This window comes from Erpetoichthys calabaricus, chromosome 4, assembly GCF_900747795.2.
Source record: "Erpetoichthys calabaricus chromosome 4, fErpCal1.3, whole genome shotgun sequence".
Taxonomy (NCBI): domain Eukaryota; kingdom Metazoa; phylum Chordata; class Cladistia; order Polypteriformes; family Polypteridae; genus Erpetoichthys; species Erpetoichthys calabaricus.
The window spans coordinates 203,382,774-203,399,906 of record NC_041397.2 but is presented as its reverse complement, the minus strand read 5'-3'; the positions used below and the strand labels follow the sequence as shown (position 1 = coordinate 203,399,906).

The 17,133-nt window shown below is 39.2% G+C and overlaps 1 protein-coding gene across 1 annotated transcript in view; it reads left to right on the top strand.

Moving 5' to 3' along the window:
* Nucleotides 1-3,445: 3,445 nt before the first annotated feature.
* LOC127527635 (uncharacterized) overlaps nucleotides 3,446-17,133 on the top strand; it is a 286,851-nt gene continuing 273,163 nt past the window's right edge. The window contains exon 1 of the mRNA XM_051926851.1: nucleotides 3,446-4,318. Coding sequence (XP_051782811.1) covers nucleotides 3,465-4,268 — 804 coding nt within the window. The 5' untranslated portion in view covers nucleotides 3,446-3,464 and the 3' untranslated portion in view covers nucleotides 4,269-4,318. The remainder of the gene's footprint in view (nucleotides 4,319-17,133) is intronic.

Sequence of the window (17,133 nt, the reverse complement as noted above, 5' to 3'; positions counted from 1 at the left end):
ATCAATACACTGCATCAGGTACACATCAATCTTGGAAATCTTATTTGAGCGTCTAAGATCTGTACGAAACTGAAAGGTGCCATCCGATTTTGGTACAAAAACAATTGGACTGCAGCATTCACTTTTACTCTTGTGAATCACACCTAAATCAAGCATCTGCTTCACCTCATCTTGTATCACAGTCCTCTTTCTTTCCAGAATACAATACTGTACCTTAACACCAGATCCAGTCACAATCGTGTGTTTAGCAATTTCAGTCCAGACAGGCAAGAATGAAAGGACAACAGAGTTCCTTACGATCAGAAGCAGTAACTTACTGTTCTGAGTATCTGTCAAATCATCATCAATAACAACCAAACAGTGCTTGACAGTTTGAGGCAGGCTGCATTGACAGTTAACCGTAAGAAGTGTAAATTGAGTATGTCAGAAACGCAATATTTGGGATATTCTATTGAGAATGGTTTGATTAGACCTCAGTTAAAAAAGGTGAGTGAGGTGCTTGCATATCCATGTCCAGAAATGCAGAAGCAGGTTTATGCTTTCCTAGGATTCATTGGTTATTACAGGTGGTTCATTCCGAATTTTGCCCATAGAGCTGCCCCCCTAACTGACCTAATGAAAGGCAAAAAGAACTCTGCTTGCTTGCTTTGTTTGTGTGTGCTGAAGTGACAGTTCCCTTTTTGAAAAATGCTTTGAGAATGTTCCTGTCTTGACAACAATAAATCTGATTTCTTTTGGAAACCTGGACCCACTTCTTTCTCTCTCATGCAAGTCTGTGAACCACACACCACTATCTCTCTATTATAAAAAAAATCCTGGGAGAAAAAGACTAGGGAGACGAGACATGATCTTCAAGTGAAGATCACGGAAGACACTTAAAAGACCCACGAGACGAAAGAGATTGGCCACAGAGCATCTCGCGGGGACCTTAAACATTAGACTTTGTGCCAAGAGATTGACCCAGGACCATCTCGTGGGGACGAAGAACATGAGATTCTTGCAAGACACGCCCTACTTACACCCAATATCCAATAAGACCACTGGCAGCAAAACACTCAGTCATGTCAAGGCTTTGAGCACACACAGATCCAGGGCTCTCAGCGCATATAAAGCGTATAAGAACAATACGTTATCGATAAAACGTTGACGACTAAGCGAAGAAGAAAGAGCAGCGTGGAAAAAAAGAGACTCAAATGCGTTGCAGAGAAAAAAATGCAAAAAAGAAAAAGAATAATCTAGGTGCAATTTCAGAAAATAAGGAAAGTAATAATCAGCCCGGAACAAGTGAAATTGAACAAAAAGCATGGCCAATCGGGCTCAGAATTAAAAGACAAAGAGTAAAAGACAAAGTAGAACTTCATAAAGACGTTCAACAATGTTGGCGCTATACACATGCAGAGCAGGTTAGAGATTATGAAAGCAGTGGAATTCAAAAGACTCAAAAAAAACGTTGCTGCGATACAAATGCAGAGAAAGTTAAAGAATATGAAAGCAGGAAAATTAGAAAGTATCAAAAAAAAAAGTAAAGACCGCAGGAGCGCAAACAAATGGAAATGATTACTCGAAAAAAGGGCAAATAATTATCACGGACCAGGTGTTATTGAAAAAACAGCAGGACAAAGCGAGGTCAGAAATAAAAGACAGAGTAGAAAACAAAGCAAAATGTCATAAAGAGGTAAAAGGACAAGGTGGCCAAACACATGAACAGCAGGTTATAGATAATGAAAACAGTGGAATCCAAAAGACTCAAAAAAACATAGGCACGAAACACAAGCAGAGCAAGATACAGAATATGAAAGCAGAAAAAAACGAAACTGTCAAAGCAAAGAAAGTAAACATCGCATTAGCGCAAACAAAGAGAAATTATTACTCGGAGAAATAACGAAAAGGCGAATAGAGATCAAATATATGGACATAGGTGATATGTCAGAAGTATGTAAATATTGTAAGGCTTTGAAGTTTAAGTCAGAGAATTTCAAAAACGGGGTTTACCTCACATGCGTTTATTGGCTACTTTGCAAAAAAAATCATTAACTGCTGATGATGTAGATCGTTTTGTCTGTGCTGAAATTCCAAACAGAGAAACCTATCCTGAAATATGGTACAAAGTCATTAAACACATGTCTCACGGATCTCATTTAAAAGATTCAGCATGTTGGGACTCTAAAGATTCCAAATATTGTTTTTAAAGAAGTTCTGAAATAAAAGTGAAAGTAATGAAATAGCAACAATTCAAAGAAAAAAAAAATCTTAAAAGTGTGTATCTGGAAAACCAAACACGGGGGTTGACGAGCAAAGCGAGCAGGGGGCAAAGTCCCTAGTTTATATATATAAATATATATATATATATATATATATATATATATATATATATATATGGGTTACTATGTCCATGTATTTCACTTGCTTAATAAGTAAATTTCCATAAAGAAACTCTGCTTGCACCACATGACCCATCCATCCATTTACCCATCCATCCACTTTCAAACCTGCTTATCCTGAGTAGGGCTGCATTGAAGCTGGAGCCTATCCAAGCAAGCGTCAGGCACAAGGCAGGAATAACTCACAGACAGGTCATCAGTCCATTGCACAGTGAACACACACAAACACACACATATGTAGTAAATTCCAATTCATGGAAGAAACCAGAGAACTTGAAAGAATGAACACAGGAAGAACATGCAGACTCCATGCCATATTCTCAAAATCATTTTTGTGTTGTATTGTGTTGTATTACAGCCACAGGGGATGCACAAACCAGTGTGTTTCTTCATGCCAGTCCCAAGCCCGGATAAACGGGGAGGGTTACATCAGGAAGGCCATCCGGTGTAAAATTTTGCCAAATCAATATGCGGACAACAATACAAATTTCCATATCGGATCGGTCAAGCCCCGGGTTAACAACGACCACCACCAGTACTGTTAGTCAACAGGGTACTGGCAGAAATTCAGGCTACTGTTGGCCTTTCAAGAAGAAGAAGGAGAAGAAGAGGGGGGAGGCGTGTCCAGAGGCAGGAGAAGAGGAGGAAAGTAAAGAGAGTGGAACTGAGGGTAGGACCTTTGAAAGTTGGTAAGGGGAGAGAGTTAGCAGATATAAAGGAGAGAAGGAAGGTTGATATATTGTGTGTGCAAGAGGCTAAATGGAAGGGGAGTAAGGCCAGGTGGATCAGAGGTGGATTCATATTGTTCTATCATGGTGTGGATGGGAGGAGAAATGGGGTAGGAGTTATTCTGAAGGAACAGTATGTCAAGAGTGTTTTGGAGGTGAAAAGAGTGTCAGGCAGAGTAATGATTATGAAGCTGAAAATTGGAGGTGTGATGATGAATGTTGGGTGTGCAATGGGTGAGAAAGAAGAATTTTGGAGTGAGTTGGATGAAGTGATGAACAGTGTACCCAAGGGACAGAAAGTGGTGATTGGAGCGGATTTCACTGGGCATGATTGGTGAAGGGAACAGAGGAGGTGATGGGTAGGTATGGTGTCAAGGAGAGGAATGAAGAAGGTCAGAGGATAGTGGATTTTGCCAAAAGGATGGACATGGCTTTTGTGAATACGTATTTTAAGAAGAGGGAGGAACATAGGGTTACATACAAGAGTGGAGGAAGATGCACACAGGTAGATTACATCCTATGCAGAAGAGTCAATCTGAAGGAGATTGAAGACTGCAAAGTGGTGGCAGGGGAAATTGTAGTTAAGCAGCATAGGATGGTGGTCTGTAGGATGACGTTGGAGATCAAGAAGGGGAAGAGAGTGAGGGCAGAGCCAAGGATCAAATGGTGGAAGTTGAAAAGGGAAGACTGCAAGGTTGAGTTTAGGGAGGAGGTGAGACAGGCACTGGGTGGCAGTGAAGAGTTACCAGACAGCTGGGAAACTACAGCAGATGTAGTAAGGGTGACAGCAAGAAGGATGCTTGGAGTGACATCTGGAAAGATGAATGAGGAAAAGGAAACCTGGTGGTGGAATGAGGAAATACAGGAGAGTATACAGAGGAAGAGGATGGCAAAGAAGAAGTGGGATAGTCAGAGAGATGCAGAAAGTAGACAAGAGTACAAGGAGATAAGGCGCAAGGTGAAGAGAGAGGCTGTGAAGGCTAAAGAAAAGGCGTATGATGAATTGTATGAGAGGTTGGACACTAAGGAGGGAGAAAAGGACCTGTACCGATTGGCTATACAGATAGACCGAGCTGGGAAAGATGTGCAGCAGGTTAGGGTGATAAAGGATAAAGATGGAAACATACTCACAAGCGAGGAGAGTGTGTTGAGCAGATGAAAAGAGTACTTTGAGAGGCTGATGAATGAAGAGAACGAGACAGAGAAGAGGTTGGATGATGTGGAGATAGTGAATCAGGAAATGCAACGGATTAGCAAGGAGGAAGTAAGGAAAGCTATGAAGAGGATGAAAAATGGAAAGGCTGTTGGTCCAGATGACATACCTATGGAAGCACAAAGTTATGGGAAAGAGTAGTGAAAGCTAGGTTAAGAAGTGAGGTGATGATTAGTGAGCAGCAGTATGGTTTTATGCCAAGAAAGAGCACCACAGATGCAATGTTTGCTCTGAGGATTTTGAGAGATGGCCAGAAGGAGTTGCATTGCGTCTTTGTGGACCTGGAGAAAGAATATGACAGGGTGCCTCGAGAGGAGTTGTGGTATTGTATGAGGAAGTCGGGAGTGGCAGAGAAGTACGTAAGATTTGTACAGGATATGTACGAGGGAAGTGTGACCGTGGTGAAGTCTGAGGTAGAAGTGACGGTTGCATTCCAGTTGGAGGTGGGATTACATCAGGGATTGGCTCTGAGCCCTTTCTTATTTGCAATGGTGATGGACATGCTGACAGATGAGATTAGACAGGAGTCCCTGTGGACTATGATGTTTGCTAATGACATTGTGATCTGTAGCGATAGTAGGGAGCAGGTTGAGGAGACCCTGGAGGGATGGAGATATGCTCTAGAGAGGAGAGGAATGAAGGTCAGTAGGAACAAGACAGAATACATGTGTGTAAATGAGAGGGAGGTCAGCGGAATGGTGAGGATGCATGGAGTAGAGTTAGCGAAGGTGGATGAGTTTAAATACTTGGGATCAACAGTACAGAGTAGTGGGGATTGTGGAAGAGAGGTGAAAAAGATAGTGCAGGCAGGGTGAAATGGGTGTAGAAGAGTGTCAGGAGTGATTTGTGACAGACGGGTATCAGCAAGAGTGAAAGGGAAGGTCTATAGGACGGTAGTGAGACAGCTATGTTATATGGGTTGGAGACGGTGACACTGACCAGAAAGCAGAAGACAGAGCTGGAGGTAGCAGAGTTAAAGATGCTAAGATTTGCACTGGGTGTGACGAGGATGGATAGGATTAGAAATGAGTACATTAGAGGGTCAGCTCAAATTGAACGGTTGGTAGACAAAGTCAAAGAGGCGAGATTGCATTGGTTTGGACATGTGCAGAGGAGAGATGCTGGGTATATTGGGAGAAGGATGCTAAGGATAAAGCTGCCAGGGAAGAGAAAAAGAGGAAGGCCTAAGAGAAGGTTTATGGATGTGGTGAGAGAGGATATGCAGGTGATGGGTGTAACAGAACAAGATGCAGAGGACAAAAAGATATGGAAGAAGATGATCCGCTATGGCAACCCCTAACGGGAACAGCCGAAAGAAGTATGCAAATATTACTACAGTAAACAGTTATTAATGTCTATTTATTAATGTCTTTTTTTAATAATTTCACTTAGCTAGTGGTTATTCCTGCTACATGTCCCTAACAAAAAAAATAAAGAGAATAATGGTTAGAATGCAAACGAGAGGGAAAGGTCTATAACTACTATGGAGGCTAAAAAGGGGCATGGCACATATTTTCAAAAATGAAAATTATCAGGATGTAATTTTCATGAAATAGTAACTTTTTAATATTATGAGAGTAACAGTTACCTGCATATCAAATGCCAAACATGTATAATGCCTTTAAATTTAGTAAGAAGTATTTTCATTTTAAAAGTTTCAAAGATCTCAGAACTGCAACTCGCATCACTTCCCCACACTGTGAGCTTCTGAGCATTAAAACAGCACATGCGCATTTCAAATTTGCTTGCCAGCATCTGATATTGCTGATCATTTTCCTTATTTTCATATATCATAATGTGTTTATGTTGATTGCCACTTTGTAAGACTTTAATTTCTAGAATATTATTAAATTATTAATAATAATAATTTAATAATTCAATTACTAATTTGTCAGTAAGAGGTACAATGTCATTAAATGTCTCTTTTGGGTTTAGTTAAAAAGGGCAGTGTTTTGAATTGTACAAGATGAGCAAAACAGTCGAGTTTCGTTTTGCATTGATTTTTGCAATCACCAAACTCAATAAGAATACTGTATATATTTGTTTTAAATAGAAGCAATGAATAATTTGTACATCTTCGTTGTTTTTAATGCTTATTATGTGTATTTTATTGGGTTTAAGCTTATCCTTTTCTTTTTATATTAAAAAAAACAATTTGTTTATTAGTTCCGAGCATTGTTCCGAGTATGCACAGTATCCTGGGAGTGTTATATTGTTAAGACAGTGTCGCAATATGTATTGTATGAGGATTAAGTGTCATGACTAATGCCTAGTAAGGATATGCACTGGGTGCAGGTGTCAAAAATGTGCCTTGCCTCAAACAGCATTATTTAACTGGCTGACCCTGAGATTAAAAATAAAACCTGTATCCAATAATGAATACTTTATAGACAACGAAGTTGATCTCAACACATAAAATGTTTATTCTTTCCCATCTAAAGCAATTGAGTATTTCCAAAAGTAGATTGTAAAATATGTTACTTATAGTTGAAGAAAATTATGCAAATATTAGCATTGTAATAGCAGGCCCCCAAAGTAAGCTATTATTAACTTCAGTTCAATTCACTGTACTATTATTTAACACACTTCTACTAAGCATTCCAAAGTGCAGCACACATTAACAAATGTAGAAGAGTGAAAAGACAAAAACACAAAGACAAACACAAAATGCCTTTAGAGAAGAAACTGTTACCTAGATAACTAACAAAAACATTTCCATGAATCAAATTTTATGAGCTTTTAAGAAGCAGGTGTTTATGAGTGATTTGTGAACACAATTAAAAACACCTGCCAGTATTATTATATGACTGTAAAGGTTCACAAGATAAGGAAAACATTTAGAAATTAACACTATCATTACAGTTGAGAGCATATAAAGTAGCCAGAATAGCAGAGTTTCATAAACTTTCAAATGCATATTGACCTCCGGGATAAGATAGAGGTTTACAAAAGCAACTAAACTGTTTTCTAATATTCTTTCTTATTATTATTTGTACTTTTTTTGGTTTATATTTGTAGTAGTGTAGTTCATTCAGTGTTCTGTCCTGCATTCTTAGACATCATAGATTACTTTTAGATAGTATGGAGTTCCGACAGACTACTATAATATTCAATGCATTTAAGGCTGATAAAAATAAAAGAGAAGAGATTATTGACAAATAATTCAAATTCATCACATTCCATCCCTTTCACCTGCCTCTGTAAAGGAGGAACAGAAATGGAAGTCAATAGGTACATAATAGATAAAAATATTAGAGCAATAACATTTAAAAAAACATGAACAAAGAAAAATATCATTTTTGTAACCTGGGCCGGTTCTAGACAGGCATATATGAGGGGGCAGACAGAAATGTGAAGTGGGCACATGGTGGCGATTGGGCGGGAGAGGGATGGGGTGCTCTGGATAACCGCTTTTGTCATGTAATTGGATTGCACTTTGTCAGGCCTCTACCCTAAGACCTGTCCAACTTGAGTGTCCCACCTGAAGGCTAAGCTTCTGCTGGTGTAGCTCTTAGGGTCACTGAGGCACGCAAACCCCCTGACCATGATTAGGTGGCAATCCCTCAGGAGGAAAACTGAAAAACAAAACAACAAAAAATAAAGTAAAATATTCCTCATCAGATTATAACAACTAAAAACATGACATTTACCTTAATTGGATGGCCTATATCAAATATATTCGAACCCAACAATAATACTTCCTACTATTGCCAATATTAACAAAACTAAAAAGGGTAGGCCAAGTTATAAAAAAAAAAATCAATTCACCAAGTCTTGAAAAATAAAACTGAAAAATATAATAAAAAAAAATAATAAAATAAAGAATAAAATAAAATATCCATCCAGATCTTTACAACCAACAACATAAAATTTATCTTAATTGGATGGCCTAATTCTCAAATAAATTTGCAAAATAAAGTAAGAATAAAATAAGACCTCTCAATATAGCCAATATTTACAAAACTAAAAAGGGTTGGCATAGTAATAAAAAAAACAACAATTCACCATGTCTTTTCCTACAATTCTCAAACTAATTTGTAGAACACAACAGATTTAGAACAGAACATTTGAACTTTCTTCTTCTTTTTTTGTCTTTTTGTCGTGTTTTAAGCTTGTTTGTTTTGCAAGAAACTGAACAGCTCCACTCTCCTTTCTCCTCAATCCACTCTACAACAACAGTCTCCTGTTTCCCTTTGCAAAAACTCTTATCAAATTCATCCATATCCAAGTTATTTGTTATGGACTTCTCATGGGCCAAGATCACCAAATTCCTCTTTCTTTTATGTAACATGGTGCGGCGATAGGGGGTTAGGACCCGTGACAAAGTGGAGAAGGAACTCCCACACGATGCTGAAGACACACCAATTACCAGGGCTGTTACATACAATTTATGCAACTCAGGAAAGGCTTCCTTGTACTCCTGCAGGAGTTTACACACAGTGGACAGGTCTGTTTCCTTTGAACATTTTTTTGAGCAGCATCTGTTTTGCCACAAGAACTTCATTTTCCAGACTTACAACATCTGCTACAGTGCCAGCCATCACAGCCAGAGGGTGCAACAGGGTGGGATCTAGAAATGCGCTAGATTTGGGTGCAAGACTAGATATGGCTCTCATCAGGTCAATATTCTTGGGTGAAAATCTAGTTTCCATTTCTGAAATGGCCCTGTCAAGGATGTTGAGCAGGGATCTTTTCAGAGACTGATGGGGGGAAATGGTAGGGTCACCAGAGTCTGTATGGCCCAAAGTTGAGAGCACAACACTTTGACCCAGTTGTTTGCTCATTGTTCTCCTTTTCTTTGTTGGCTGTGACTCATCCTCAGCAGGAGATGACGCTCCCCAACAGTCATCCTCACGGATATTTTTTAAGGAGTCCAGTGCTGCACTAACAACCTCAGAAGCACTGCACAGATCAACTGACTGAGACTGTAGAATAGCATTTGCTGGTTTCAAGACACCAAGCACCCGCACTAAGAACTTTCCAATCTCAAAGAAGTGATGCCTCTTAATTTGGCATATCAGGCCTGATGCCTCGGTGCACAGGTCAACTGCAGCATCGTCATCCTCTGTCATCTCAAATAGGATACTAAGGATTTGTTCTTGATTGTCCACAGTACACCTTGTCACCTCATAGTGGCTTGTCCATCTGATCTCACGCAGCCTTTTTAGACAAGGTGCATCATGTTTATTGAGCACATAGTGGTGGTGAAAAAAGTTGTAGAGTGAACTAGATAGGCTAAAAAATCTTTTTGCACACAGCTCACTCTGCATGGCATGCACAACCACTAAGTGCAGTTGGTGGTTGTAGCAGTGGATGTATGGGACATATCTGTCAAGCCTCTTTTGGAGCAGAGTTTATACACCACCTGTAACCACACTCATCACAGAAGCCCCATCATAACACTGGCTAAGTATACTGTCAGCACTGTAGCCAGCATCAGAAAGGTGTAACAGTATCTCAGGTGATGTACTCTGCATCAGGTTGTTGCAAGTCAAACAACCCAATAAGATGCTCCTCTGGTATGGAATTTCTGACAACCCGTATTATCACAGACAAATTTTCCACATTGCACCTATTCCTGGTCCCATCACTTTTGAGGCAAAACCTGGCAGAATCAGTACTTTCATATTTTTTCCTGACCTCTCCAAGCACCATGTCAGCCAGTGTTTGGATAATTTCATTTTGGATATTCTTAGATGTGTATTTTGCATTTTTTGGGATACCCTTAGCAATGCTTGCTAGCTTCTCATCCTTCTCTAAGGTATATTCCATCAGTTTTAGAAAACCACCTGAAGCAATGCCATCATCATTACCTGCTACATCATGTCTCATGGTTTCTGCAGTTCCACTGTGCCCCAACTCATTTACACAGAGAAACCTTATAGCACTACCAATACTCTTGACATAGTAATGTTTTTTTTCAAGTTGTGTTTTACCAACCAACGTTAAATCCACAGTCCCCCCTGTGGCCTCTCTGCTTTTATGCTCAGTCCATGCACATGGTTATGGCTGGACACATGCCTCTGTAGCCCCTTGTCTCGAACAAGTGCTGCTTTCCAGTTGTTAAAACCAGTTAAGGTAAAAACTACATCCCTCTCATTAACAGTGCTGCCATATTTCCAACAGGGGAAACAGAAGCATGCATCCTGCACAACAGAGTACTCCAGCCATGGTTGTGTGCGGTACCAGGCAGGATTGAATAATCTTAATGTTGTACCACCAAATACATGTTTGGGATAACTACCCAGCATTGGCTGGGATGGTGTATTGCCATTTAAATCGCTGGGTAGCTGAGTGGGTTGCTTTGGGGCAGCAATTGTAGGCAGAGGTACAGGAGAAGCAGTGCCTGTTGATGCCACAGGAGTAGACATGCTAGCTGCTGTCTCTGCTGTACCAGCTGCAGCAACACTTTTTAAAAGCTTTGAAAAAAGGATCCATCTCACAGCATTAACTTTCCCTTTGTGAGCTGCTGGAAGCTGGGGTGGAAAGTGAATAAGCTTTACTAAAATCACTGTGACTACATCAGTATATGAAACAGGGTCTAACAGACAGACACAGGTCCTCCAGTCGGCTCTATGCAGCAGACAGGCTCACAGTGGTACTTGTGGGATTGAGAAAGAAACACTTCTCTACCAGACTGAAACTGTAAGAAGAACAATGGACTAGTCCCCAATTGACTGTACAAATATAGATGTATTTTTTAGTTGTTGTTAATTATCTCACGAGTTGCTGTGATTCTGACGACAGAGATTTGCTGCTTCCTCAAAGCCTCCCGCTATTGCACAGCTCATTTTGCTCTGCCCTGCCTACTGAGAAACCTGACACCGGGTCATTTGCATACTAACAGAGATTGGATGTTTAGCTGAGGGGAGGGTGAGTGGTAGTGATGGGAAGTTCAGATCATTTTACCGACTCGGACCTTTGAGTCTCGTTCAGCAAAATGAATGAATCCTTTTTCGAGTCATTTCGTTCATTTCGTTCATTTTAGCAAAATATAATTAAAATGTTACCTGTTACCTCCCTAACACATCTACTGCTTACACAAATGTAGATCACACTACAAACAAGACAAAACTATAATGCTATAAGAAACAGAAAATATTAATTCATTGTTTACCTGGGTCTTTAGTCTATGATTCGCTCACCTCGCCTCTTATCTGACAAGTTTTCGGGTTTGAGTCGTGCGTTCATCATGTGACAGCCCAATTAGCTAACCAAGGCAGTCTGAGCCGGAAAAAGAATTGATTAGTTCATCTCTTGAGTCTTCGGGTTCAAGTCGTTTGTTCATCACGTGACAGCCCCATAAGCTTAACCTATGCGGTCTGAGCCGGAAAGAGAATTGATTAGTTCATTCCTCGAGTCTTTCGAGTCGTTCGTTCTTTTGTCACGTGACCACTTACCGGCTCAGTACCTCAGTCAAATACTAACGTAAAATTCCATTTGTTGTATGTTGGATTGTAAATGACTTTAACTCTCCAGTTTTTATTTCATTTTGGGTTACAATTTGAAGTTTAAGTTATCATAACCTTAATATTTTAAACTAACCTTATTCATTCAAATTCAAAATGTTATTTGCTTTTACTTTGTCATTATGTCCTTTTTGACCAATCTTTTATACAAATATTAGATCAATATGTTAAGTCTGCATAGGAAAAACAATTATTATACCAGGAAACTCAAAATTGGAGTAAAAATGAACACTGCTATAGAATAGTGGACGATTATTAACTATAAGTACTTTGTAATTGTAGGCTTGGATTATTTTATTATATAGCCTAGTGTTTGTTTACTTTACTGATAGACAAAGACAATAAAAGGACAAATTAATCAATAATTTATTTGTAACAGGATTATTTATTTATAAAATAACACACCACAGATCCTCAAGAAACAGTAACAAAATCATAGTGACAGAAATTGACAGACCTTTTTTATTTATAAGAAAATGCGTTTCAGATATTTTTGATAATTTTATGATAATTTCTAAATATGATCCAACATACAACAAATAGAATTTTACGTTAGTATTTGACTGAGGTACTGAGCCGGTAAGTGGTCATGTGACAAAAGAACGAATGACTCGAAAGACTCGAGGAATGAACTAATCAATTCTCTTTCCGGCTCAGACTGCATAGGTAAAGCTTATGGGGCTGTCACGTGATGAACGAACGACTCAAACCCGAAGACTCGAGAGATGAACTAATCTATTCTGTTTCCGGCTCAGACTGAGTTGGTTAAGCTTATGAAGTTGCGCAAATGAGCATGCGCGACTGACCAAATCACTCCCACGAGACGACTCGTTCTTCCCGAGTCACATTAAAGATTCGTTCAAAATGAACGAATCGTTCAAGAACGACCCATCACTAGTGAGTGGGGGATCTCTGTCGAGTGCTGTGTGAGCCTGCGGACACGGAGGGAAAGAGCGAACAAGAGGTGAAACCTATCATCTCATTTGTGCCTTTTCCAGTGGATTTTTCAGCTACTGTAGTAAATATTGTCCATATTCAGTTTGTGGGTAATCTATTATTTTCTTTCTCAACTTCTAAAAGTTTTATGTAAGGGGGCAGGACGTTTGTTTAGGGGGGCATTGCCCCCTCTTGCCCCAGCGTAGAGCCGGCCCCATTTGCAACATGTAATAAAGATCCTCCTTTTACAGTTTACAGGTTTCACAGGTTACAGTACCAATCACTTTTAACCTAGATGAAATACATACATTAATAATGATAATAACAGAAATCATAATGGCTACATCAATTATTATCAATTATTAAATAAATAAATGTGTAAATAGTCCTTAGAATGAAGTGAAAGAATTCAGCTGGCTGTTTCAAGAGCCTGCTTTCTTGCATTGCACTCTATAACATAAAAGCACATTTATATGTAAGAAGAATGAGCTGACAAGAATGGATATATGTCACAATTATTTTAATTAGCGATTATATCTGCCTGTTTTTTATGAAAACATCCATTTTTAAGGCCCATCAGTTAAAAGATGGCCTCATCATTTTCATGACAGATGGAAACCCATGTGTATCTTTATTATGTCTGATTTCCCATAATGGTTGGTCAGGCATGAGCATCGGGAGTGTTTCACAGGCTCTATTAAAGGGAAGCATACAGAGAGGATTAAGGGGGATCACCAACTACATACCTGTTTTCATCTCTAGAGTAGAGGAGAAAGCATTGGCACATCCACCATAATGTTATAAGCATTTCTGGTCCCGAATATACTTAAACAAGATTCTAACTGGAAGCTGACTTTCAATTGTGGACCAGCATCAGAAGAGGATAGATCGTCCTGCGGAATTACCTATTTGTAACCTGCAAAGTGTTACTGAAGGCATTTATCACAATTTGTTATTACTTGTTTCTTTTCAAAGGGAGACTGTGCTTTTGCAGTAGCTGGCTTTGGAACAGTCTAGTGAGAAAAGCGCTATATAAATGCAAAGAATTATTATTATTATTACCTTGATTTATTAGGACTGCTTTTCTTTTAGTGCTTCTAAAGCCTATTGGTTTTCTAAGACATTTTGGGATGTTAAGCCATTCCTGCTTTGTATTAACTCAAGTGTTTTGTTTTTTTTTTGCATGTATTTTGATTATTGTACTTTTAGTTGTTTTTAATTTGTATTTTAGGGAATTATTTTTCATTATTCTGTACAGCACGTTGGTTTAACTTTGGTTATTTGTAGGAGCTAAAAAAATAAACTGACATTGACATTTGTGTTTGTCCTACGAACACCCCAGACATTACAACGGACATCTCTCAGAAACCCAACTGTGTGACTGACTTTACAATTTCCAAGCATTTTTTATTAATTAATACACCTTTGGTTGCTCCATCGTGTGATGGGTGCGGCAACGTGCTGTACCAGTGCATGCTTCCCAACCTGACCTGACCTGCCCTGACACCTTTGCTGTATATTTTGAACCACCCCTTGGCAGGGCGCAAGTTTATCACACCTGAATGCCAGCATCAAAACATTCAAGTGCCTGTTTTGTTGTCATGCTTTGATTTGTTCAAAATTGCTTCAGCTTCCAGAGTGAAGAGACAACATAACAAAACAATTGATAAAAGCAGTGGACATTCCCATGCACAGATACATACCACCGGCTGCATTATCTGGAGGGAGTGTTAGCCTCACACATTGACTCTATTAATTTCGCTCAACCAGATTATTACTCTGGTTTTTGTCCTGTATGTAGTAAGCAGCTCTGTGTAAAAGAGGAAAGATAATGTCTGTGTGTGTGTGTGAGTTTTTCTTAATCCTTATCAATGTTTTCAAAACATTGTTTTGAAAAAATGCTGACACTCTACTTGGCCCATATACAGTTTAAATGCCATCTCCAACTAGTGTATTTGTATGTCCTCGTTCCACACTAGTTGATATTTTAAAAATGAGACAAATGCTTCCAAGATCTCTGAAATGGATAAAGGCTGTTAAGACATTGGATAGACATTCAGTATATTACAGAAGGGGCAATACAAGCCCCTAAGCTTCTCATGTCCCACCAATCTTTATGTAAAAGGCTGTGATCTTTTTTCAGATCGCAATGGAGCACTAGGGCAGCATGGTAGCACAGTGGTAGTGCTGCTGCCTTGCAGTACGGAAACCAGGGTTTGCATCCGAGGTTCCCCCTGCATGGAGTTTGCATTTTCTCCTTGCGTCTGGGGTCTGGGTGTCCTCCCTCTGTACAAAGAAATGCAGTTTAGGTGAAATGCAGATGCTAAATTGGCTCTAGTGTGTGTTTTGTGTGTGGTTATCCAGAGATGGACTGGCACCTTGTCCAGGGTTTGTTTCTGTCTTGTGCCCTATGCTAGCTGGGATAGGCTCCAGCACCCACTATGACCCTGGTCTGGATTAAGTGGCTTAGGAAATGATATGACATGGAAATGGAACACTAAAGAACAAGCTTATTGCATTTGCTTGCTGTTTTATTTTCAGAAAAAAGTAAAGGAGCTAATTGTTAATGCTTTCTGTGCAAATTGAACAGATCACAAAACACTGTGAAACATTGACCTTAAACTCAAGATGTGCAGAATGAAAAGGGAAAATTTCCATTCGCCTTAACTTAGCAAATCCCTCATGACTTTATCAAACAAAAAACTTGACGAAAGAATAAAAGTGAGCTAATGTTGGCTGAGTGCCACCATCCACTTGCAAAAAAAATGTTTTGCAAACAATAAGCAGTCGAGGGAGGTCACACAGCTGCAGTACTGGTGTGGGTGTCATGTGAACTTTTTATGGACCTGCCATTCAATGTCACAATTTTATTCAAGATCATTGTGTTTAGATTTTCTTACATGTTACAATTTCATTGAAAACTGTATCATTCTATTTTAATATTTTCCCTGTATTTTGCTCTTCTTGTGTCACATGTTAATGATGTCATCACTCACCCAATGACAATGGTTCTTCACATCACTGGGTAGCATACTATGAGGTGAGACACAAAAATAACCGGACTGGACTTGAGGCTTTCCTGGAGAACCATCTGGAGGTCGGACGGATGTGAATCATAGAACTATATCCCCTCCTACATGACTTCTCAAACTGCCGACCAGCTAGGTATATCCTATGAATAACGCAGTCAGTATTTGCACAACAATGTCGGATGAAAAAATCGAACAGAGAATCAACATCAAATTTCTTGCAAATTTTCTCTTTTTCCATCAAGCACTTTTTGACTGGCAAATACATTCCTGTACTTGATCATCCTCCCTATTCACCCAATTTAGCTCCCTGTGATTTTTACTTGTTCCTGAAAATCAAAGTGACCTGAAGGGAACACATTTTTCTTCAATGGATAAAATGAAGATAGAAACGGCAAGCCTGTTGGAGAGCCTCAAGCAAGAAGATTCCAGCTCTGTTTCAATCAATGGAAGATACGTATGGAGCAGTGTAGAGATCGGGAGGGGGAGTATATAGAAGATGACACTGTTTAGAATGCTGTAAGTCATCAATAAATATATATTTTTTACCAATCCGGTTATTTTTGTGTCTCACCTCATATATGTGCGTGCATGTGACAGAGGCCTTCTTATTGAAGTACCAGTCAAAAATTCTTTTATTATGTGGATTATATCTAAAAGGGAAGACTCTTTTGTCTGGATTAAGAAAACTATTCCCTGATTTTGGTTTTGACTTTGTTTTGTTTTCTACTACAAGCTTGCAGTTTCTGGTTTCTAGGCCTTTGTGATTTGATCCTTGCTTTGTCTGGGATACTCCTCTTGTTCTACCCATGAGAGACCTTCACCTTACTCTAGTATTCATCTTTCCACTCCTCTTTTTTAATAACTGTAATTTCATTTATTCCCTAATATATGCATTTCAATAGAAGAGGTATACTACAACAATAAAGCACACATTGCTATAACCAAACGATGAAAAATCAGTCCAATCAAAACTGCATTTAGTTCTCATTTTAAGGAACGACTGAATTGCTCACAATAGATGCCGGTTTGGTTGATCATCCATCCAGCTACTTTCTAATCTAATTAATCTAGTTCAGAGTCCAGTGGTCAAAATCTATTCCAGCAGGATCAGATATTAGACAGGAACCATTGGTGGACCAGACTGCAAATCCCATTAAGTTATTTGGAAACTCTAAACTGGCTTGTTATAAGTGGCCTTCAATGATCTGGCTCACCATTCAGGGTTAATGCTTACTTTGTTATTAATGGTCAAGAAGAGAAACTGCTCCTCCCCACAAAACAAAGGCTGGATTAGGGAAGGTTGGTATCAGGAAGTGCATTTTCCTGTTTTGTTTTAGGGTGTAGGACGAAACTCAGAAGCATGGTAACACAGTA